Consider the following 24,229-nt stretch of genomic DNA (forward strand, 5'->3'; position numbering starts at 1 on the left):
TGCTACAAACAAATGTTTACAGTTTACATCCATTCGCTTCCGCTTATCGTTTTTCGGGTCCGTGGGGGGCGCTGGAGCCTATGCCAGCTCTCTTAGTGCGAGAGGCAGGGTACACCGTGGACAGGTCGCCAGTCTGTCGCAGCAGGGCTAACACATATACACAGACAACCATATGTACTCACATTTATTCTCTTTGGGCAATTTAGAGTTTCCAATTCTTTGGACTGTGAGAGGAAGCTGGGGAGAGAACATGCAAACTCCACACAGAAAGACCCCGGCCTGATGGTGGAATTGAACTCAGGACCTTCTTGTTGTGAGGCACCGTGCTGCCCTTACAGTTTACACTTACCCACAATTCCAAGCGCCATGTGCGATATCAGAAAGCTCGTTTTACACACAGTCTGCACTAAATCTAATGTTTTAGAAGTATGCTGCCTTTGCACACTCTAATCCGCCCACGTAGTTGCTCATTTATTGCCTTTGACTTAAATGCTGAGCGCAAACCAGACGGGAGTGTTTCCAGTCAGTTAATTGGCCCAGTGTAACTACCCTAATAATCTATTGTTTATTCATTGTCACCGAAACCAGGACTCGACTGCGGTCTCACATTATTTCATATTAATTTCATTTGTTTGGAGATTTGAAATTATACCTTCATTATTGTGGTAACGTGTAACTACTGAATAACTACATGTGGATTTAAAAAACAAAACACAGTGTCCTGTTTACTAAAAAAATGACATGCTACCGATTAACTAACCTGTTGGCAAGTCCTTGGGCAAGTGAAAGGGAAAAAAGGGGGATTTGCCCTGCAACCCATCAATGTAAACAGAGACTGTTATTTCAACAAAGGACAAATGAGGATGCGAAAGGCTGTAGTACCGCCGCAGTCCGCACTGATATGCTGCGGCACTGATATGACACACACACACAAACACACAAAAGTGAGAGGTAGTTTTGTGAGAAACTGCCCAGAGCAGACACGACGCTATTCACCCACGGCTGTCGGCTGTCCCTAATTTAACTCGGAGCGATGTAATTGGCGATGGTGGATTTGTTTACCATATTTGGCGAGGTAGCGACACAGCGAGCCTGGGAATTGGACGAGAGCGGCCGTCATTCACAAAAGCCTCGCCTTCTGGAGCTTTACAAACAAAGCGCGTGCTCACGGGATTTGTAGTCCAAAACAAACCCTTTCTGAGATTCCTGCGGTGTGAGGTTAACCCCCGTTCGCGGCGAATTTGACACTGTGGGTGTGCCGTGTTTTCAAACCTTTTTACAAATGTGAACTGTTTTCGTTTAATGTGCACGTAGGTGTCAAAATTAACCGGAAGCAGCCGGATAAACACACGCCGAAACGAGACCCTTCCCTTGCGGCATACAAGTCCCACCGGCGGTGCTCTCACGTGATTGGCTGCGTGCTTTTGTCAATCACGTCTGGTTCCTTCCACTACCGCTCCTACAGTAAATATTTGTGTTTGCTCAACCGGCTGTAATGGTGGACGACTGAGGCAGAGGGAACGGAATACAACTCGAGTGAAGAAAGAGGAAAAAACGGTCGAAAGTCTGCTTCAGAGCCAGCCGCCGCGAGTAGGACACGGGCTTCGTCGAAAATGGATGAACTCAAACATCAAGTCATGATTAACCAGTTCGTCCTGACGGCGGGTTGTGCGGCAGACCAAGCGAAGCAGCTTTTGCAAGCGGCACATTGGCAGTTCGAGGTAAAGGAGTGTGGGGGGGAGCCAGAAAAGAAAATAAAGCTCGAGCGGCTTAACGTTAGCAGCCACACGGCTAATGTTTACGTCTCACCCACTGCTAGCTTTCATTTAAGCGTGTCTGCATACCCTTATCCACATTTATTTATTTTTTAATTTTTATGTCTTTTAAGCTTTTTAACACTAAACAAAGCGTTAGTGTTACCCCCTCCCTCTTTTTTAATGTGGCTACTTTCATGCTATAACTTTGGCTGTATTTAAAGTAGAGCTATCTGTGCTTTAGCTGAAGTAAATCCGTTGAGAGTACACAGTAACGCAGTACAGCTATCCAATTAGACCTCACTCTAGATTAAATACTATAATCCGATACATGACAGCAGTGAACAGGCGAGGCTAGAGTACTATTACGCAATAAAGATGACCGCCGTGTTGTATCGACTAGCCTACAAAGGACTACTTTGGTACATTATAGTCTGCGCTCAGTCGGCCATAGATCAAGCTGTACTTTTATTTTTTCTCTTCACAACACGCTCGTTGTATTGTGTCATAAAAACGCGCATTACAGCAGAAATTGCCCGGTAGCTGTGTTTCTTGCTTCTGGCTGCCAGTTAAAAAATGTCATTTGTTTTCTGTGTTTCGTTTTAGACTGCCCTCAGTGCCTTTTTTCAAGAAACAAATATTCCATATGGCCATCATCATCAAATGGTGAGTGTGAGGAGGATGAAGAGGAGGAGGGGGTTGATGACAATCTAGTTCTTCTTAATACATACCCTTCCTTCTTCTCTTTAGACACAGAATGTTGTTTAGGCTGGTGTCTCTTTAAGGCTACCTGCTCTGCTTGTTTTGGGTGGGATGGGGGCAGGGGAACAGCCCTTATAGGCCTAGAGATATGATGTTGTACTAACAATAACAAAGCACATGTCGGCCATGTTGTGAGCTTCCAGAAATAAACACACTAGCAGGCATGCAGCAGCTACACTCACAAAGCAGAAGAGAGAGAGGAAGAGAGATTGTGTGTGTACACAAAGGAGGAAGAATGTTGGATTAAAAAAACACCTCATTTTTCATTGTATTAGCTGGGCTGCATAACGGAAGGAAGGGCCTCTGTTTCTGAGTAAGCGAGAAGAGGAAAAAAAAAACCTCTTTCCAGGAAGACAGCTGCCTCTCTCAAATAGACCCTCGTGCTGCTGCTGCATTTGCCGTCAGTAATTCACCCGTTTTTGTCTCATTGCGTTGTAGCTGCTCCCCCCCCTCCAACACAGTGCACGTTACGGGGGAGACGAATCAGAGCACAGTTAACAGGAAGGCGTTTGTGCTGTAGGAGACTCTGTATACACAGACGCACGCACACACACACACAGGGGTTGAATATTATGAAACATGAGCAGTATTTGGGCTCTTTGCAGCAGTGCACTTTGGCAGCACACATGCCTTTGTTTTCAGCTGCAGTGCATGGCAGCTGGAAGAGCCTGACGTAGACGTGAGAGTGTTGTTTTTATTTTATTTATTTTGGACAAAATTGTCCGCCATTATGTTTTCGCATTCTCTCAAAGTCATTAAACTGCTGATCGTTTTAGCCTCAAGTATCTGGAGGAGGGATAAAAGAAAAAAAGAGGATTTGATATTTTTTTTATTGCATTGTGTTTTAGTGTGCGCTCCTGTGCATTTCTATGCTTTTGGGTGGTAAGTGTTCACACTGAGCGCAGTCTTTTTTCTTCTTTTTGTTTTTAAGTAAATCAGCATTTTTGTAAGAGAGCACGACAGGCCTCCTTTATCATCTGATCACTCAATAAGAGCATCTCAGGCTTCCATTTAGCTCATGAAATGTCTCACTTTAATTTGCGAGTAAACACTTTGCCAAGAGCTGCCCTGTGCTGTGTGCCAAATGGGAGCTGAGCATGCTGCAGAGACCGGATGAGGAAAGTCAGAATGCGGCTCACCTGTGTGTGTGTGTGTCTATTGTGTTATTGTTATGGATGTGATCTTGCATAATCACAGGTTCACGTTCCTCTTTTTTTCCTTTTGTATATCTATTTGCGCTCGCACACTTTTTTCATACACAGATTTGTATTTTGTGCATGCACAAGTGTGGGTGTTTTTGTGTGAGTCACAACAGTACTACAGCAGGGCAGCGTGTCCAACCTTGCTGCAGCTTATCGTGCCACAGCGTTCGTTGGTATACACACCTAATCCACTTTGCTCTCACTCCTAACTCCAGCACACACTCTCTCTGCCATGCTGTCTCTCTTCAGCCAGATTTGTGTTTTAAATACGGTCGTTTTTTTGTGTCACAATACAAACTGAAGCCTTTAACCCACGCACAGGCATGGGTTTGTTGGCAGCGGAGCAACATTAGGACGCCACATAGATCAGTTAGTTTACAGATGCCATTCGGTGAACTGATTTGTGCCATTGTGGGTTTTTGTTTGGGGGTTGTTTGTTTTTTGAGGGGGGGGTTAAAGTCCCAAAGACAATGTGTGAGCCACAGTAAGGTTTGGCGAATCATGTTCCTATCTAAATTTGGCGTCCTGAAATTGAAATCACCTCGAGTTCAAAAGTGCTGTTGTTTAAGAACATGCATTTTATCTCTAAACAAAGTGCTGGCCGATAAGGATTTATAAGCTAGCTTGAGCCTGATTTTTGTTTATCTGCGCTTTGGTAATGAATCATTTGTGCGTTCTGTCAGAGGGTTATAGCCCATATCAAATAGTGGGGTTACTGGGTCCACTCACCAGTACAATCTTATGTAATGCTGTGAATGCTGGAGGAGTTGGCTAAAGCTCTTGTCATTATAATTTTCTTTTACTGACTCACAGGAGGGCCTGGGTGTTGGTGTATCATGTTAAAGAGCTGCAATTTCTGCACAGACATGCATTTACCTCCCGTTTGTTTCTACATACATTGCTGCATGACTCACAGAGTCCACAACCACATGTGGATGCTATCTGCACCAGATTGTCCATTCATTTTTGTGTTTTTGAATGAAGTCATCAAAGCTTGCACCTACTTCACATGGCCTAATCACAGCCTAATCTGCTCTGTGTTTTGTGTAACCTCCTCCAGTCTACTCCCAGATTTTTTCTCTGTACATACAAACACTGCAACCACATTACATTCCTGCAGGATGCAATGCTTGCACTAACCCAAAATGGACCCTTTCACATTGAACGTAGCAAGTGCTCCTGGTGCTCAGTCTGCACGGCTCACTATGTTGGCTTTTTACAGATCCAACACACAACAGTTCTAGAAATGATTGTGTATTTCCTGTTTTATAACCATCCTCTTTACAGCAGCCCTACAACAACATATCGTTTCTTTTCATTCACACTTGGAACGTGTGTTTTCTGGGTTGTACGTCTGTTGCTGCGGGCTGTTTTGATGCTAATTCCTCATATCAAATATTATGCAAATTCTGTAGCACCTCTGCCCGTTTTATGTATTTAAGAGCCGTTCTGAGCTTATTTTTCCTGGGATTTTATAAAAATTAATTGAAGGTTTAAAATTTTGAGCTATTTCTCATTTACTTTATCGTTTGTCCTGTTAAAAATCTGCCACATCGGCGGTCAGTAAATCCTCACCCTTTTCATTGTCTTGTCTCAGGACTGTAATTAACAGAAAACGATTGGTCATTTGTTTGAACAAAACAAAACAAATGATTTCATGGGGAAAATGTACATGAGCAAGTCTGCGAAAACCTCATCATCAATTCAGTCATCATGTTTTCTGATTAACCCTCTGGTCTCTATCTGGCCATTTTTGGCCACTTTCTTTATTCGGTTTTCAACCATTTTTGTTCTGTTAATGCAAATGGAATGAAACTTTCCAAAGGTGTGCATTTTTTAAAAATCTTTTAATTTTCAACATTTCAACTTAATAATGTCAATAATATTCACTATACACCAATTTGTTCCTGTTTTACTGATCGTGGCCATTTTTGGCCAATTGAAACCCATTATAACCACCTTTTTTGATTCCTTGTTACTGGCAGTACTATAGCATGCAATTTAGGTAAAATTGCTTTCATTCTAAACTCAACACATGAAAATTGTAGTTTTTCATTTTTTCTACCACATGACATCCTTGGCCCATTTTCTGCCAAGCAAGCAATTTCATGTAATATTCTTGGTTTCCACTAGGTGGGGTTGATGGGTTACCACACTCCAATGGACCAATATAATGAAACAATTTTGACATAGGTTTGGTCTTAAGGATCTGATAGTTTGTGTTTGTGCATGACATTGCAGCACAAACATGTATTTGCAAGATAGACTGGAATAAATAATGACGCATCAAACATTACATAGGCTGCAGTGAATTCCTGTGGATGCAGGATATTGAGCTTTGAGGTTCCCAGTCAAACTTAGCTTTGAAGCACATGTGAAAAGCACTTTTACTCTTGTATTTTTCATAAAAAGAGACCATACCCAAAATATTAACTCTAGAAACAAAAACAAAAACAAAAAAAACCCCAATCACAGGACATTTTGCACAGTTCAAACCTGCAGCTGCAGCGCAAACAACAACAAACACTGTTTGTAAACGTGTCCTGGAGTTTATGCAGGTGCAGACGTTGCTACTGCTGTAAGTCAACCTAACAGCTTCCAGACCATTTATTCTGGCAATATGGCAAGAAGGTGGGAGTGTCCCCCCCACCCCAAGAGGGACAAAGGGACCCCCTGATGATCCTCTAATCGCCTGAGCCAAGGTGTGAAACTGGGTGTGAACTCTGGCTGATTGGGAACCACACCCAGTTCAAAGCGTATAATATCTAAATTTGAATTATATTTTGGTTTTCATGACTAGGACTGGTGCTAATTTAAAAAATCAAGTCAATGAAAGTAGAAAAATGTTTTAATATATATGAATTTTATAGTATTTTGAAAACGTAAACATGGGTGGCCATTTTTGGCCACGAACAAAATGAGAGGGATTTTTTGTTTTTCTGTCACAGCACAAAAAACCAAAGATACATAAAACTCATTGATACTTTTAATTATTGCTATGCATCTAACCTCCATCATGGTTAGAAAATAAATCAGTTTGCATGTATTATTTAGGAAAAAAATGGGGATTTTATGCTTTTATCCCTTTATCCCTTTATCCCTTTGTAAATCATTAAAATTATGTAATTTAACTGGTATTTAAAGGGTTAAAAGTCTGGATTTGAATTAAATTTTGGTCTTGATGAACAGCACTGATACTAATCTAAAACATCAAGTCAATGAAAGTAGAAAAATGTTTTAATATATATGAATTTTATAGTATTTTGAAAACGTAAACATGGGTGGCCATTTTTGGCCACGAACAAAATGAGAGTTTTTTTTTGTTTTTCTGTCACAGCACAAAAAACCAAAGATACATAAAACTCATTGATACTTTTAATTATTGCTATGCATCTAACCTCCATCATGGTTAGAAAATAAATCAGTTTGCATGTATTATTTAGGAAAAAAATGGGGATTTTATGCTTTTATCCCTTTATCCCTTTATCCCTTTGTAAATCATTAAAATTATGTAATTTAACTGGTATTTAAAGGGTTAAAAGTCTGGATTTGAATTAAATTTTGGTCTTGATGAACAGCACTGATACTAATCTAAAACATCAACTCAATGAAAGTAGAAAAATGTTTTAATATATATGAATTTTATAGTATTTTGAAAACGTAAACATGGGTGGCCATTTTTGGCCACGAACAAAATTAGAGGGATTTTTTTTTTTTTTTTCTGTCACTGCACAAAAAACCAAAGATACATAAAACTCATTGATACTTTTAATTATTGCTATGCATCTAACCTCCATCATGGTTAGAAAATAAATCAGTTTGCATGTATTATTTAGGAAAAAAATGGGGATTTTATGCTTTTATCCCTTTGTAAATCATTAAAATTATGTAATTTAACTGTGATTTAAAGGGTTAAAAGTCAGGATTTGAATTAAATTTTGGTCTTGATGAACAGCGCTGATACTAATCTAAAAAAATCATGTCAAAAAAAGGGGAACTTTTTCTTAATATATATGAATTTTATAGCATTTTGTAAATGTAAACAGGGGGTGGCCATTTTTGGAAGTTTTTATGTTTTTCTGTCACTGCACAAAAAAACAAAGATGCATAAAACTCATTGATACTTTTAATTATTGTTATACATCTAACCTCCACCATGGTTAGAAAGTAAATCAGATGGCATGTTTTATTTGGAAAAAAATTGGGGTTTTGTGATTTTTTTCCATTTATGAGTTCCTAGGATTATTTGATTTAACTGGTATTTAAAGGGTTAAAATTATGAATTTGAATGAAATTTTGGTCTTGATGAACAGCACTGGTACTAATCTAAAAAATCATGTCAAAAAAAGTGGAAATTTTTCTTAATATATATGAATTTTATAGCATTTTGTAAATGTAAACAGGGGGTGGCCATTTTTGGCCACGAACAAGCTGAGAGGAAGTTTTTATGTTTTTCTGTCACTGCACAAAAAAACAAAGATGTATAAAAGTCATTGATACTGTTAATTATTGCTATGCATCTAACCTCCATCATGGTTAGAAAGTAAATCAGATGGCATGTTTTATTTGGAAAAAAATTGGGGTTTTGTGATTTTTTCCATTTATGAGTTCCTAGGATTATTTGATTTAACTGGTATTTAAAGGGTTAAAATTATGAATTTGAATGAAATTTTGGTCTTGATGAACAGCACTGGTACTAATCTAAAAAATCATGTCAAAAAAAGTGGAAATTTTTCTTAATATATATGAATTTTATAGCATTTTGTAAATGTAAACAGGGGGTGGCCATTTTTGGCCACGAACAAGCTGAGAGGAAGTTTTTATGTTTTTCTGTCACTGCACAAAAAAACAAAGATGTATAAAAGTCATTGATACTGTTAATTATTGCTATGCATCTAACCTCCATCATGGTTAGAAAGTAAATCAGATGGCATGTTTTATTTGGAAAAAAATTGGGGTTTTGTGATTTTTTCCATTTATGAGTTCCTAGGATTATGTGATCTAACTGGTATTTAAAGGGTTAAAATTATGAATTTGAATGAAATTTTGATTTTCATGAACAGCACTGGTACTAATCTAAAAAATCATGTCAAAAAAAGTGGGAATTTTTCTTAATATATATGAATTTTATAGCATTTTGTAAACGTAAACAAGGGGTGGCCATTTTTGGCCACGAACAAGCTGAGAGGAAGTTTTTATGTTTTTCTGTCACTGCACAAAAAAACAAAGATGTATAAAAGTCATTGATACTGTTAATTATTGCTATGCATCTAACCTCCATCATGGTTAGAAAGTAAATCAGATGGCATGTTTTATTTGGAAAAAAATTGGGGTTTTGTGATTTTTTCCATTTATGAGTTCCTAGGATTATGTGATCTAACTGGTATTTAAAGGGTTAAAATTATGAATTTGAATGAAATTTTGATTTTCATGAACAGCACTGGTACTAATCTAAAAAATCATGTCAAAAAAAGTGGGAATTTTTCTTAATATATATGAATTTTATAGCATTTTGTAAACGTAAACAAGGGGTGGCCATTTTTGGCCACGAACAAGCTGAAAGGGTAGTGATTTTTAACAAGGCCAGAGGGTTAATGTTGTCTAGACGGTGTAACTCCCCGTCTCAATGTGGTTCTTTGTGTGTCTTTGTAGGGCAAACACTGATGCTGTGTGTTCACACTAGTATCACTGTTTTCCATGATTAATATTTCTCAATGTAGGGCATGCACAAACACACATACAGCCACAATAAAGTGAATGAATACTCATGTGACCACAGATGAGGAAGTAGCCCAACAGGATGACTTCCACATGTGACCCCCATCATGTGACTAAGCCCAGCGCAAACTAACTAAGCCACAGAGTCTGGTTTAAATGAGTATGTTTTTTTGTCACTCACTGCTGTAAAGGAAGTCTACTGAGGTCCTATTGAATGAAGTCAGGGCTGTGGTGTTAAAAAGCACGTTGACTTAGTAGGTCAGGATAAAAAAAAAAAAAAAAAAAAAATGTTCCTCAGGAAATATTTCACCCTCCCTTTTCCCTTTTGAACACATCTAAAGTCACGTTCTTTGTGACTGTCCCTTGTTCATGTCCTGTGGATCGGGCCTTGTCTCTTTCCGATTGTTTCTGAGTGTAATGGTTAAATACAAACAGAAAGTAACCTTCAAAACATGATTTTAAAGGCCTTTGAATAATTCTGCTCCTAAGACCAACTCGTCCTGGTCTACATACTGGCAACACGATGCAGTCCAAAACAATGTGCTATATAGTTTGAATGATCACATTTTTATTGTTGCCTTTTGTTGCAAGCATCACGCATGAGGTGGATGGAACCGATTTTATGAAGGGCAACGTTCAGCGCAGACTGGCTGCGTGCAGTGATGTAGAAAAACAGTCTAGAGCACTGCTAGGCAGTGATAAAAGTAGGCGTGAGGTTGTTTAAAGGCTGTTTCCCAGCAATATGAACACTCAGCAGGAGAAAGGAGGAGGGTTCTGTGTGTGATTGTGTGTTTGAGGTGGGGTTTTTTTGTAACTACAAACAGTGGGTTTTCTGTGTCCGGGTGTGGCTTTAAAAACAAGATTTTTTTTTTTTCTCGAAATCCCAACTTTTCCTCATCCATGTAAGAGCTAATTCCTGAGAAGTGTGCGGTGTGCTCATGCAGAAGAGCAGAGGTATAATTACCTCCATAAATCACTATGTGACAACATGGACGACTGTCTGCTCCCATTTCTCTCCCTCTCAGTTTCTCAACCTGTTTCCGCTCGTCAGAAAAGGCTAACCATAGTTAATCAAGGATGCTTGGACTGTCTCTTTAATGCCAGTGAGGAATGAATGAAAACGAGCAACGTTGGGTGTTTAGCTTTGGGCTGAAATGAGGAAATGGCATGGCAATGCCAGGTATTTGGGTGGAAGATACAATAACAGAGTTAACACAAAGCTGCTTTGTGTCTCCGTCACAATCAAAACAGAGTGTCCTCTGTCCTGTTACAGACATTACTTACAGAAGTGCATTAATTTTAAATCCAGTTTGTTTTCTCACAGCGTTTTGTGATGTCATGTGTTCATGCTATGTAATCCCATGGGTGTGCATGCATCAGTGTCTCAGATTGCAGAGTTAATCGTGTCTAGATCTGCTAATGTTGTTAACGCATGTGCATGCATCTGTGCCTGGGTGTGTGTGTGTGTGTGTGTCACATAGCCATGCCAAGCACCTAACCACATCAGAAGAGGCTTGGCCTGTGCTCTGCATGCTCCAGCATGTTGCCCTGCATGTTTCCAGGAGAACAACTTCCCAGAACCCTTACCACACACACAGACCCACAAACACACACAGAAAGGCATGCATGCAGCTACACACACCCAAACACACAGGAACTTTGGCTCAAGGGACTCAGGGAATGGGAATCCATGTGGGATGGTTGTGAGGACCAGATGTGTTTATGAGCGGTCGAGTTAGATTGGGTTTCACTGTTTCTAAGAGTCACAGGGTACGTACGCATGCGCACACGCACACACACACACACGCACGCACGCACAGGAGTTAGGCATATGGCTCAGAAAACACAAGCAGCACATAGCACCCTTGTGTGTTGAATGAAGGCAGTGTTGCCACATTGTGTCTGCCCTGTTTTGCTCAGGTGGCTGCAGCACTGCAATCAGGCTGCGGTCAGCTGATTCTCAGCCATGTATTGCTGGTACTTAGTCCTGCTATTCCAGCGGGGTTCTGTCCGGGCCATATCCATCCCTTTCCTGCTTTCCCGACTCGCATTCCTGACCTTTAACTCATCACCAGTCACTGATCTCTTTTGCTAGCTAATAGTCTTGGATTTAATTGAAAAGTTAACAAATTTTGATGATACTTGATTTGCAATAATTTAATGCATTATATTTTTTTAGGATAAAACAGATTGGTAGTATTGTGAACAGGAATTTTGGATGGAAGATACTCTTTGCGTTTTGTATGGAGCCAACACTTTAAACATTTGAGCATTTTTTGTGTCTTAATATGTACAAAGGCTTTTAACTTCAGCATACTGATAATGTCTTTTTTACACTTGTAGTTGGCGTTATTGGTTTGCATCAATACTGATAACAAAGATCTGATATGTGTGTGTTTTTGAGGTAAAACAAAAGCTAATTGTGATGTATCTGAGTATGCACAGCTTTAAGCAGGGTGTCTTTTAGGCAGGCTGAATCCAAGTGCACCTGTGATTGGTTCTCTGTCACGATGACCTTTGGCCTAATTGTTTCCTTGCCAAACTCCTTTTTCTAGATATGAGTTCCACTGAACACCTATTGTTAGCCTGTTGTGAGGGGCACAGTGTGTGCAGCTGGTCACACTCCCAGTTCTCCCGTATTTGTAGTTCTGTTGCTGTTATCTGACTTTCATTGCTTCTCACTTCTTTGTTTCTCTTTCTCATTCTCCTTCCTTATTTAACAGCGTCATAACACATGCACACCAAAACAGAACATCCGAGCTAATGATCAACGGAATTTCTCTGGAGCACATTCCAGACAGAGCTCTGTGCAAGTGTGTGTACAGTATTAGCTCACATGCATATGTTCAAAGAGTCAGCGGGACTCAGCTGCTAGAAACTGAGGGGAGGCGATGGTCACTTGAAACGTTCAGCGGCACCTGTTTTGCTTCCTTTATTTAGTTCAGCAAAAAAACGGCCAGATCTGACATCCAGCCACTCCCAGAAACCCCAACTGTCACCTCATTGTTGGTAAGCTGTGCGCTGGGATGATAAAAACTTAGAGAAGCTGCCTCGCCTGGTTTAGTTTACTGCGATAGTGTCGATATGATGTCAGACCTCGAATACTAAAAGAATCTACAGTTTCTTTGAGTTTGGAGAGGATGTTTGCAAACGGATGAAGGGAAATCCAGTTGTTTGGAGTTTCTCCACTACATGCAAGCGATACCTGAAGTCCGAGCATGCTTTGAGAAGCATTTGTAGGAGTATTATAAATGTGTCAGGTGTGACAAGCAAACAGTTTTTGTGCTGTCCTTGGTTTCATAAGACTATTGTTTCTAAATGGTCACATCCTCTGTTTAAACAGGCAGCCTGCATGTTTGTTAAATAGCAGTTTTAATCACACGGCTTTTCAATTAACATAAAATCCTCATTAGCATTTCTACAAACATGAACAAAGCAGCTATTTTATATTTACTGATTTAGCATCAGAACCAGAAGAAGCTGATTTTAAAATGAAATGCCCGTTTATTCGTTTTTCTTCTTCATAATAACTGCACTGGGACCTAACTACTGAGCTGCAGCTTTAAAACAAAAAACAGTAATGGCTCACACATAAGAACACTCCCTATTTAAACATTTAAAAGGCAGGCAGGCAGAATCATGTACTCTTAATGCAGCAATGGGCTATTCAGCGTTTTCTGCTTTTTTCTGTCTGCCCTCCTTTCCATTTTGTTTCAGCTTTGTCTTGCCAGAGCTCCTCCTGCTGCCATTAGCCTTTTAGCCATTTCTTCCTCTCTATAATTTCTCTTCAAGATTTATGTTGATCCATCTGTTTGTGTTTGTGGTTTGCGATGTCAAATTACAAGTAAATCTGGTGTCGAACATCAGTAATTAAATGAACTTAAAACAGTGATTTTATTTTATTTTTTTATTTTTGCTGTTGTTGTTGTTGTTTTTTGTTTTAAATTGGACATACTTTTGTTAAACTGTCATCATGTTGAGGTTGCCCCGTGTTTTAAAAGCATGCTATAGTCAACTCTAATTCCAGCTCCCAGTCTCCACACTCTGCCAGCAGTTTAATAAATTAAGGAGGCATTTCATGTCATGTTGTTGTTCTTGGCTTTCAAGTTATAAATACTTCATGTCAGAGATTAATATCCATCCTCTTTTGCAGTAGTGTGCGCGGTCTCTCACACTGCTGCAGTGTTCCTCACGAACGGACACAGATCTGTGTAGTTTAAAGCGGCATTTTTTCCCCCTTACAAGTCCAAACAAACACAATACAATTAAAGCGAATGTTTCACAAAGCATACACACTTCTCCAAACTTGTGTAATGTAAATAAACCTAAGACTAGTCCTGACCTGGTGTTGCTGGGAATCGCACATCTTCCCACACATCCAGCGCCTTAGAGCACTCATGCACATCCTGCTGTTTTCTTTTCTGCAGATCCAGAAGAGCCCATTTAAGATCTGTAACTGGAAGCTGTGAAACAGTTGAATTAAGGCTAAGCACCTTTTTTATAATGGCATTGTTTGAAGACAAACAGCCAAACCCATGGACCCTGAATAAGATGCTCCTAAACATGAGTCTGATAGGCGCATGCAGGAATAGCCTGTCGTAAGGAAAGGAATGCCAAAATGATCCAAGGAATCCTTTGGGATCATTTGTAAAGGAAGTTAAATTTAGCGTACCTTTGTGTCAATGATGTAGATATATTTTGACTCGGTGTTTCCTAAAGATTAGCTGCTATTACAGTACAGTATGCAGACATGCATGTGTGCATTGTTAAATGAATTGACAAGCAATACAGTTTAAGGTGCTCCTCTGCAAGTTTAAGCCAAAAAACTTGGTGACAGCTAAATTACACTTTAGTGGAGTGAGCTGTCTCTCCATTGAGTTTCTCAGCATGCAGATGAACTCCACCATCTTAGACTGTAGCTGGAGATGGAAGTCCTTGTGCTGTTTTCCTTGGTGCAGCCACACGTGAACCAGCGCTACACCGCCTTTCAGCTCAGTGTGGCTTGCAAAAAGAGACTGGCTGGAGATCGAGTCTCCAGTCTACCCTAGTGCCCCCTCCCACTCCCAGGAGCCATTACAAGTAGATGTCTGAATCACTTAATTTGACTTCTTTTCATGCTACAAAGGAGCAGTGACTCCACTTCAAGCTAACTCCAACTGTCTGAGCTTCTCACCCTTTCAGAGGGTACAGTTTAGGCTGTGCCATAGGAATCAATCCACTTCACTGCCCTCATTAAGATAAGGTTGTCAGCTTTCAAAATAGCCCTCAGACTTGACGTGATATAACATTTTTTGACTATGAAACTGAACACTTGCTGTAAGTATTAATGTGCAACAGATACATTCATAAATCCTAATTATCTAAAAATGCAAGAAGTTATCTGAAATAAAAAGCTGATTTTAAAAACTCATTTTTGGACGTGATGCACTCAGAAGTAATTTGTTTTTAGGTTAGAACTGTGCGTTCACATATATACGGCAAAGAGGATTTGAGCAGAGGATTTGCACGTCAGCTCTCACTATTCGTGTGTCTCTCAGATCTCACAGTTAAATTTGCTGCGAGAGCTGACATAGAATGCGTGAAGTGCATCCAACAGGTCGTAGACAGAAGGGAGACGGGAAGAAGGAAGTGAGAGAAAAAGAGGTGAGAGAAAACGGATATGTCATAGACTTACACTAATATTCACTTCAGTGGAAAACCATGGAGAAAAAGAAACTAGGATTACATGTCATGTGGTGCTGTCGGGCGGTGTGTTTGCGCAAGCTTTAATTTGGTTTCTTCCATGTTTAAATGTCTCTGTACGTGTGTGTTCATGTTTGAAGGAAATAGACGAGTATTATTTGCTGTACATGAATATGAGACATTGTCTCATCAAAGGAGTGTTTGTTTGCCTCGGTTAGATTAATGGAAACAAACGGATGACGTTTCATCCGTTGCAGAATTTGGCTTAAAATCAGTCAGCTGGGTGGAAAAATCCAGAGAGGCTGAAAAGGGGCTCTGTGTGTCTGTGTGTGTGTGTGTCTGTGTGTGTGTGTGTGTGTGTGTGTGTAAGTGTAAAAGGTTAATGTTACATGGAGGTTACATGGAGGTGGTCGGTTAGGGTCGCCACTTGCAAAATGTAACCAGACCCTGAGCACAGCTTTGAAAGAGGATAAGCATGTCCTAGCTTTCAGCCTGCCTGCATGGCACTCACGCACACACTTGATATTTCTGAGGAATGTCTTTGGTTAGACTGGAAATAACTTCAGCTCATCTGTGTTTGTGGACACACACATGCACAAAATGAGGAGGTTTACGTAGCTCCAGCGCAGGCTCAGCCCAGGCGTCTTTCGAGCGGTCGCTGCCAGTAAGCCATACGTTTCTCCTCAAACGGTCTTGAAGAGAGCGAGAGTGGACGAGGCCGGGCTGCTGTGACCACAGTCTGCCTCAGTCCCGTCCCATCAACGGGAGATCTGTACTGCTTCCTCATAACAACCGTCCCCATGGCAACCTCTTTCTGTTGGCTCTGTTTTGAACACAAACGGCTTCTCGCTGTCTGTTATTCCTCCCCGTCTCTCCATCTGTATATCTGCTACCAATAGCCAAACCTCTGTGCTGTAGCACTTCTTATGCTGCTACTTTCACTTATACACACAGTCTGCTGTCTCGAAGGTTGTCGCTTTAATGCAGCAGTAACATGTGCTTCTGTTTCGAAACATTGGCTGTCTGAACAGATTCGACTTGCAGGAATATAAGCTAGTATTTTACTCTTTTTATTTTGGGTTACTGATTTTTTTCCCCCCCTAGCTTGTTAACCCATTCAAGTAGTTTCACTTATCTTAGCAAGTTTACCTCATAGAACTAAGTTAAGTATCTCATATTCTTAGATATCAAATAAGTATTACTATCCCTAACTGAGCTATTCGAATACTCGCATGATTCCCATCCTACTTTACTTAAATGCGCATGACACAACTGCAAACCTCCCATGCAGACACATTTTATGTCAACATGTGTATGACAACACGCACCCCCTGTGCGGTCTCACTTAAATGTTAAATTGTTGTACAATGACTGTTGCCTGAAAAGCACAAGAGCAACTGTGCAAGCTGTTTGCACATGTGCAAGCAGCTCCTTCACAAAGAAAAGACACTTTCGGCCGCTCCCTTATTTTCCAAGGGTTTAGTGCAAGAACTGATCCACACATTTGATTTGGCACTGGATGCCCTTTATGATGGAACGCTCCTGTTTATCCGGGCTTGGAACTGGCACTGGGAGTACGCTGGGTTGTGTTTCGTCACAGTTTCAAACCAGGGATTTTTTTTTTTCTTTTAATGTCAGGTGACTGTGTTAACCTGTGCAATTATACTTGCATCTCATCTTAATTAACTTTCATTTTAATAATCGCCAAGAAATGCAAAGAAATGCATAAAATTATAATTATAAATTATAAGATTTTATTTACCATTACCTTATCATCTGCCACCTTTGCTATTGTGGAACTTACCAAGAGATTTCATTCATCCATAGATAGGGGTTGTTTTTTTTAGTTTAGTTTAGTTTTTTTGTATCTCTAACAAGAGAAAAACAGTTATTTGATTCAGTTTAGTTTTGTTTATATACTGCCAAACCGCAACAACAATCACCTATCACAAGGTATTTAAGTTTGTAAGTTAAGACCCTACAATAACACAGAGAAAATCCAACAATCCGATGACTCGATTGCATTTGGCAACAGTAAGAAGGAAAAAATTCCATTTAATGGGATCTCTGCAGATGTATGTCATATGAGCCACAGGTCAAAAGGCCTAAAAGGTTGTATAGATCAGTTTATAACCATATTAATGGCAATCAGAGGTGTATGGATTTTTTTAGTTACATTTATTCACCTTTTGTTGAATTTTTAACTTATGCTTACTTAAGTATGTGCCCGTTGCTTGTTCAAGGACCAGCTGGATTTGAACCCTGGCCTGAAGACTCCGGTCTCAGCAGTCTTGCAGTGTTAGTCTGTCCTTGAGTTAATCTGCTACTTAATACACATGAAGAGAAAACACACATTAACCTGTTGCCTCAGTACGCTTCACCCGAGCCATGCCTTTAATCTCTGTAGGATGTGTGAGAGTTTACCTCTGCAGGTGGCAGGTCTGATGTTTTCTTTTTTCTCCCCACTCTAATGCTCTACACATAAAGCATAACACTTGTTGTGTTGTTGGAGACAAAACAAAGCCTAGCTGTGCTAATATCATATGGTATATCCCAAATTTGGTATGGAAGACTTCTGTGTGTGTATATAGATGGGTGATTGTGTGTTCCACTGTAGCAGTAGCGACACTGACAGGTCTGGGCGCTGCTGAAGCTTTTGTAAGTGTGAAGGTGTTTAATAATCCATCAGATCCAAACTGAGACATCCTGGCAGAGAAGACAGCTGCTGTGATTTTGAAGCAGATCCCCATGCCTGTGGGTCGATATCGTCTATGTCCCCGGCTCTGTCCAAGGTCTCGTGCAAGGACGACGCGCGATGTTTGAGGCTTTCTGTTTATAGCCGGTGAAATGTATTGCCGCATTGCTAACTGCAGGTGTATATTTGTACCTGCTTATGTGTGTGTTTATGGATGAGTGAGTCAGTTGCAAAGGTCTCAGCAGACAAGCGCAAAGGTCACGTGTCAGCATTTTAATCCTCATTTTTCATTCCTGAAAGGAAGGAAAAGGAGGCATTGTTTTTTACCTGAGTTCACACGCTCACCGTGAGGCTTAAGAAATCCCGGCAGCACAGGAAGGATCACAGAGGTCACTTCAGCATTCCAGGGTGTCTCTTTACTGCAGGAAGCGGCCTCAGAGACATGAGCCAGCGTTTCCTGTCGGCACAGTGGACGCGCTCACCTTTCACGGTTTGCCTCTCAGAGAACCTCATGCTCAGGTTGGCCCGTCCCGGCCTGGAACCTGCACGTTCGCAGGACTAACCTGCAAGCCACAGCACTTTTAGGGGGCAAGGTGGTTTGATTACAGTCCCAAGGGGAATAATGGTGTTCCTGTCACTGTTTTCTTTTACTTTTCCCTATGATGGCTGTTTGTGTGCCAAGACTATGTGTCACAGTCTGCACATCCTGGGTGGTGGAGCTCAGGGCTGATTAGATACCACAAGTTGCCCTGAGATCTGGTCATCAGCAAGGAAAACATTTTTTTCCCCACCTTTGTCTTGTGAACATTTTTGTTTTGTCCGATATCCATGTGTCACTGCAGCTGTTATTCCTCATAGCTGATTCATGGAGCCTGTGACTCTACATTCTGGGAAACTTCTAAAACAACTTCCAGTTAAATATGAAAGAGCCAAAAATGTTGGATATTTTGATTGTAAGTGTTAAGGGGGGGGGGAAAGGCTTGTAGGATGTTTATGGGAAAACTGGAAGTTTGTATTCAAAGTTCCAGTAACACCATGAAGAATGAAAAAGGGAACGAAAGATGTTTTTATAAAGCTGGTTAAGTTGAAGAGTGGTCAGTTCCTAGCATATATCAAACAGTAATTTTCCTCGAGATGCCCATCCCAGCTCAGTCATACTTAAATAATTTCGGTGTTATATAACGCCGCTCCTCTGTGTTGCCAAGCTGTTTTCTTCCATTGTTCAGGCACGATGATTTAGGGTTATTTAGTCAAGCAGATGCTCGCCCTGCCCTCCCAGCCCTGGCTCTTATTTTTAGGTGGCAACGCTCTTGCCTAAACAGGGCTCCACCTCTGCTTCTCCCGAGGAACAGTAGGTTGTTGTTTTTCCGGTCATAAACTTAGGCTGGGACAGTGAGTAGGAAGCAGGTCATGAAGCAATACGCGAGAAGCTGCGTTAGCGAGGATGATAAAGGCTTTCTATTTTTGATCTGCCAAACATGTTGTTTACATGGCCTGGTAACTGCAAGCTGGTTGGCACATGGGTGTAGTGTGTGTGTGAGTGTGCGCACACTCTGGGTGGCCACTGAAACAGCTCTTGTGTCACTAAAACAATAATAGTGCTGACACAGAGGAGGGTCAGAGCTCAGGAGTATAATAAAGTCAGGGAGACTCGGTGTCTTTTATATAAAGGTATATTGTAGCAAACAATTTATATTAGCACCTGTAAATGCTTTTACAGGTTCAAGTGGGGTATTTAAGTAAAGCTTTTAAGACATTAACAATAACTAAAAAAGACCCAATCTCCTAGTTATATGCATGCTGATTACTGTGAGCCAAAAGCTCAGGTCTGCTCTAAGCTCTGACTTTTTTCCCACCTGTTGAGTCTGTGTGACATCAGATAGAGAAGATATTCTTAAAATGGTCTTCTCAGACACACACTCTGATCACAGTAACCCCTCTAATCTACTGTTTAAACCAGGGGTCCCCAATCCCAGTCCACGAGGGCCGGTGTCCCTGCAGGTTTTAGATCTCACCTGGGTCAACACACCTGAATCATATGATTAGTTCATTACCAGGCCTCTGGAGAACTTCAAGACATGTTGAGAAGGTAATTTATCCATTCAAATCAACTGTGATGGATCAAGGACGCATCTAAAACTTGCAGGGACACCGGCCCTCGTGGACTGGGATTGGGGACCCCTGGTTTAAACCTTTAGATTGTGAGGGGCAACCTATCAGAAGCAAGTTGCCATAAAAGGAAATGGAGATTGTTCTTTTCAGACAGCGGAAGAACTGAAAGGCCTGCACTGGGGCCTGGTATAAGATGAATAACGATAATTTTGAACTGTGAATCATGACGTAATAAACACAGAGTTCAAAATGAGAACATCATGTGCACTTGTATACTTTTTTTGTATGTGTCCACAAAGCAAGATCAGCAAAAATCAAATTGGAGGCCCTTCTAGAGATGAAACAGGAAGTGGACCTAAACAGCAGGCCGTTATGTTATCATTAGGACCCTCGGCAGGAAGCAGCGGGTGGCTGGGATTCCCCTAAATTTCCTTTCAGTTATGTAAAACAGTCTGTCTCTCTTGGAGGAATAACTGTCTTTAAGTGCTGTTAAAGGCCACTTCTTATGTACATTTATGGAATAGGGCTTATTTTTATTATTTTTTTAAACTATAACTGGCATGTGCAGCTACATTTTTCTGCACCACAGCTGCACTGGTGTACAGCGAACTGGGTACACGAGTTCAGCTCAGTTATAATATGAAAGGGAAAGGCTCTCTCTGGTCCTCCTTTGGCAGAGTTTTGTAGAAGAAATCATTAGACACTTGTGGAAACACTGGAAGTAGTGTTAATAATAAAATAAAAGTTATAGTGTCACAACTCAAATTGTGTCACTCTCTCAGCAGACTAAACTGCAGTTTGTTTGTTTTTTTGTTCTTTACTATATTCAGTCATTAAGTGTAGAACATTAGAAAGTAGTGATGTTGTGTTTCAAAGAAGAAAAGCACAGATTTACACGTGAGAGGTTGGAGTGGTGCTTTCTCTGGCTGTTGCCTTGAAATAATCAAAACTGTTAACTAACAGTATTACAATAATATATTATCTGCTGTTTAACTGAATGATTTATTAACTTTTTAGGTCTGCTACTAATGCCAGGACAGTTTGTCCTTGCTTGCAGTTGGTTATACGTTATACAGTTATTATACACTTTTGCAGTATGACAGGGTGATAAAGCAGTGTTGAAATTCTCCTGCAATTCAGTTACTGATGCACTGGAATCCAATTTGAAAATCATAAAACCTGAAGGCACAATGTGACGTTACTGATGACTTCTGGGTTTTTTTGTGTGTGACACCAATCAAATGAATGCCACGTTTACCGATTTGCAGTAAATGCAGAGGAACTGAGAGCTGGGAAATAAGTGACTGCACAAGAAATAAATGGAGATATTAAAGTTCAGTAACAGTGAAAATTCACATATAAACTGACACCACAGTGCAGCAACTACATATATCATTCCTGCTTTAGCCTTTTAGTGATAATGTCAGTTACACAAATAACATGATGTCTCACAGATTATTGTACTGCAGTGCAGTGTGATTTTTATTTTTTATTTTTTTTCTAACCTGTTACCCTTATAAATAAAAATCGTTTGCTGCCCCACCCCCCCATCCAGTTGGTTTCTGCCTGAAATGTCATTTATTAATAAACCACAACAGCTCAGTGAGGATGTGTGTACTCCTGTTTTGGACTCCTGCATTGATTGTTGTTGTGTTTTTTCCCTCTTCATCCTCAGATGTGCACCCCAGCCAACACACCAGCGACGCCCCCCAACTTCCCTGACGCGTTGACTATGTTCTCCCGGCTGAAGGCCTCCGAGAGCTTCAACAGCGGCAGTGGCGGAAGCCCCATGGCCGCCGCCATGGCCACCTCACCTCCACCCCACCAGGTTGGCGGCTGGGGGGTCTCATCAAATGTACCTAATGTGCCGCAGCCTCCACAGGGACTCTGGACTCAGGGGCAGCCCCCCACACAGCCCTGCCCAGCCTGGCCGACGGGAGTGAACCCGCATACGGGCGCAGAGCAGAAGGCTAGTGTAGCAATGGAGGCAGAGAGATGAAGGCCGCATGGGACTGAAGAGCCCGCCCCCCCACACTCCCATGTTGGAGAGGGAGAGGGGAGGAAAACGGGAAATGAATGTGGGAAGGGGGGGAGGGGGGTAAATGGCTAGAAGTGGGTTTGGGATTTCCCCCCACCTCCCAAAAAACAAAACAAAACAAAAAAAAACTGATGATATTGAAAGAGACAGATTCTACGCAAACCAAGAAAAACTCAACGTGGACAATTTGAAGAGGAGAAAACCAATGCAAACGTCAATACAGAAAAAAAAAAAGAATAAAAAAAGATACGCACACATAGTAATAAGAGAGCAACTGAGATCTTTGTTAGTTTTTCCTAAGTAAATGCATAGATAAAAGAAATATTATTGAACTAAAAAACGAGAAATGAAAAAAAAAAATCGTCACGCCCAAGGAATCTATGTGCAGTTCAAGGACATTCGAGGCAGCAAACATCAGTTTTTCATTTAGTTTCTTCTTCTTCTTTTTTAAATCTTTTCTGCCGGTGTTTTTCAGCCACTGGTGTTTGTGTTTCCGCAACAGTCTTTGCTGCATGAGGAGACGGGAACGTGCGATGCAGTTGTTTTGTTTTTTTAGATTGACTCAGAAACCATCACGCACTTGAGTGTGAGCGTGGACGCATGTGAGCAGATGTTCAATTTGTAATCAGAAATGTACACACACACACACACACACACACACACTTTAGGCTTTTAGAGGAAACACCTCCATACTATCATCCCCATCGTGAAGGTGGGACTTCTCTTACCTCACCTGGTGGTCACCTTTCAGCCAATCAGGGATTCTTCTTAAACCAACTGTTGCCACCGCTGCCGCAGGACATGTTTTTAAAAGGTTTTCTTCTTAAAGGCAGCAGCCGCTCTGGTTTATGCTCACTGATCCTCGCTACAATGGCTTTTCCAGACACAGATTTAAGACCTGGACTCAGACGCCCAACTGTCCACTGTATACATTTGTTTTGTTTTGGGGTTTTTCCCTTTTTTTCCTGGAGATTCTGGTTAGTACACAAGGAAAAAAAATCATGGTTTAATATCGTTTCTAATGCTGATTGTTATGTTTTGTTAATGGGTAAAGGGAGAGGTGGCTTCGGAAATGGGTGGGATTTCAGGTAGATCTTTCTTTTCTTTTTTGGGGGAGGGGGGTTGAATCAAATGCAGCTAAAATGGCTACAGATTTAAAACAAACACACACACACACACATGACTACTCCATCTTTGTAAACCGAATTGCCACTTTGCATGATGTGTTCATAATGTGTAACATCTTTTGTAGCAAACATACATGAGGTCGAGACATGTTTCGGGGAGAGGGGTGGACGGAAAGGTGACGGTGGGATTCCCAAAGGTAACTGAAATGCAATAGATGTCTTGCTGTAAAGGCAGAATTGGACAAAGGTCTTAGATGCGAGGAGGAAAACGAAATGGGTGTGAGACAGCGTCAGGAAGCCCACCACGGGCAATATGGGGACACTACAGACTACTTTGAGATATACAGTATATATAAATATATATACATACCCTCAGATACTGTACTGTGGAGGGTTTTTTACAATATTTAGGTTTCTAGTTTTGACCAGTTTCGGTCCATTGATACTGCTGAGGGGGACACTTCAGGGATGATCCTGATATACGGCAATATATTAAATGCAGGGTCCGCCCCTTTTTTTTTTCGGTTTATTTTTTACATTCATTAAAGATAAGTAAGAAGAAATATTTTGAATAGCTGAGGGACTTGTGTTTTTAAAGGCTAAAAAACTCATTTGGAAAATAATGGCTATAATAATGAAAAAAAGTAACCAACTTCCTTTTTTTTTCGTAGACTAAACCAATTTTTAAGTTCATCCTTTCTCCATGCTTCATACTTTATTTGGTAATATCAGAGCGTTTCTGGGTGGGCCTGTTCCTAAATGGTTTCTCATGTATGTTCCCCCCTGCCCCTTGTATGACTGTATGAGATCATTCCCACAATATTTGTGGACTACCTGATAATTAACTTATCATTTTTGTGAACCTAAATAAATATTGTATGTCAACCTATTTGGGATGGTTTACTTTTGTGTGCATGAAAGCTGGGAGAAATGGACCTGACGCCTGTTAAATATTAAGCATAACCAGGATATCTGGATTTACTTAGCCTAACATCAGTGATCAGGATAAGCGGTCGGAGGAAGCTGGGCGTCAACTCAGTAAGTTAATCCAGGGTTTTCAGTGTGTGTTGCTATGCACTAGAAGGCACTAGAAGCATTTGACCAATCACAAACACAGATAAATCTACTGTCATCAAAGA

The 24,229-nt window shown here is 40.8% G+C and overlaps 1 protein-coding gene and 1 long non-coding RNA gene across 2 annotated transcripts; both read left to right on the forward strand.

Moving 5' to 3' along the window:
- The first annotated feature begins 1,237 nt into the window (after window positions 1-1,237).
- On the forward strand, window positions 1,238-23,979 carry ubald1a (UBA-like domain containing 1a). The gene is made up of 3 exons (XM_085170408.1): window positions 1,238-1,721; window positions 2,361-2,420; window positions 21,601-23,979. Exons 1-3 carry the CDS (start codon window positions 1,614-1,616, stop codon window positions 21,922-21,924), a joined length of 492 nt encoding a protein of 163 aa, XP_085026534.1. The 5' UTR covers window positions 1,238-1,613; the 3' UTR covers window positions 21,925-23,979.
- On the forward strand, window positions 2,470-17,511 carry LOC146513040 (uncharacterized). The gene is made up of 3 exons (XR_014875715.1): window positions 2,470-5,433; window positions 9,301-15,449; window positions 15,497-17,511. It is a non-coding gene; the product is annotated as an uncharacterized LOC146513040 (long non-coding RNA).
- Window positions 23,980-24,229: the final 250 nt, after the last annotated feature.

This window comes from Neolamprologus multifasciatus, chromosome 8 (genome assembly GCF_963576455.1).
Source record: "Neolamprologus multifasciatus chromosome 8, fNeoMul1.2, whole genome shotgun sequence".
In the NCBI taxonomy this organism is placed as follows: domain Eukaryota; kingdom Metazoa; phylum Chordata; class Actinopteri; order Cichliformes; family Cichlidae; genus Neolamprologus; species Neolamprologus multifasciatus.

Coding starts and splice junctions, on each gene's coding strand:
- ubald1a (XM_085170408.1), top strand. CDS start 1,614: ATGGATGAACTCAAACATCAAGTCATGATTAACCAGTTCGTCCTGACG. Junction 1,722..2,360: donor CGGCACATTGGCAGTTCGAG/GTAAAGGAGTGT, acceptor GTTTCGTTTTAG/ACTGCCCTCAGTGCCTTTTT. Junction 2,421..21,600: donor ATGGCCATCATCATCAAATG/GTGAGTGTGAGG, acceptor CTTCATCCTCAG/ATGTGCACCCCAGCCAACAC.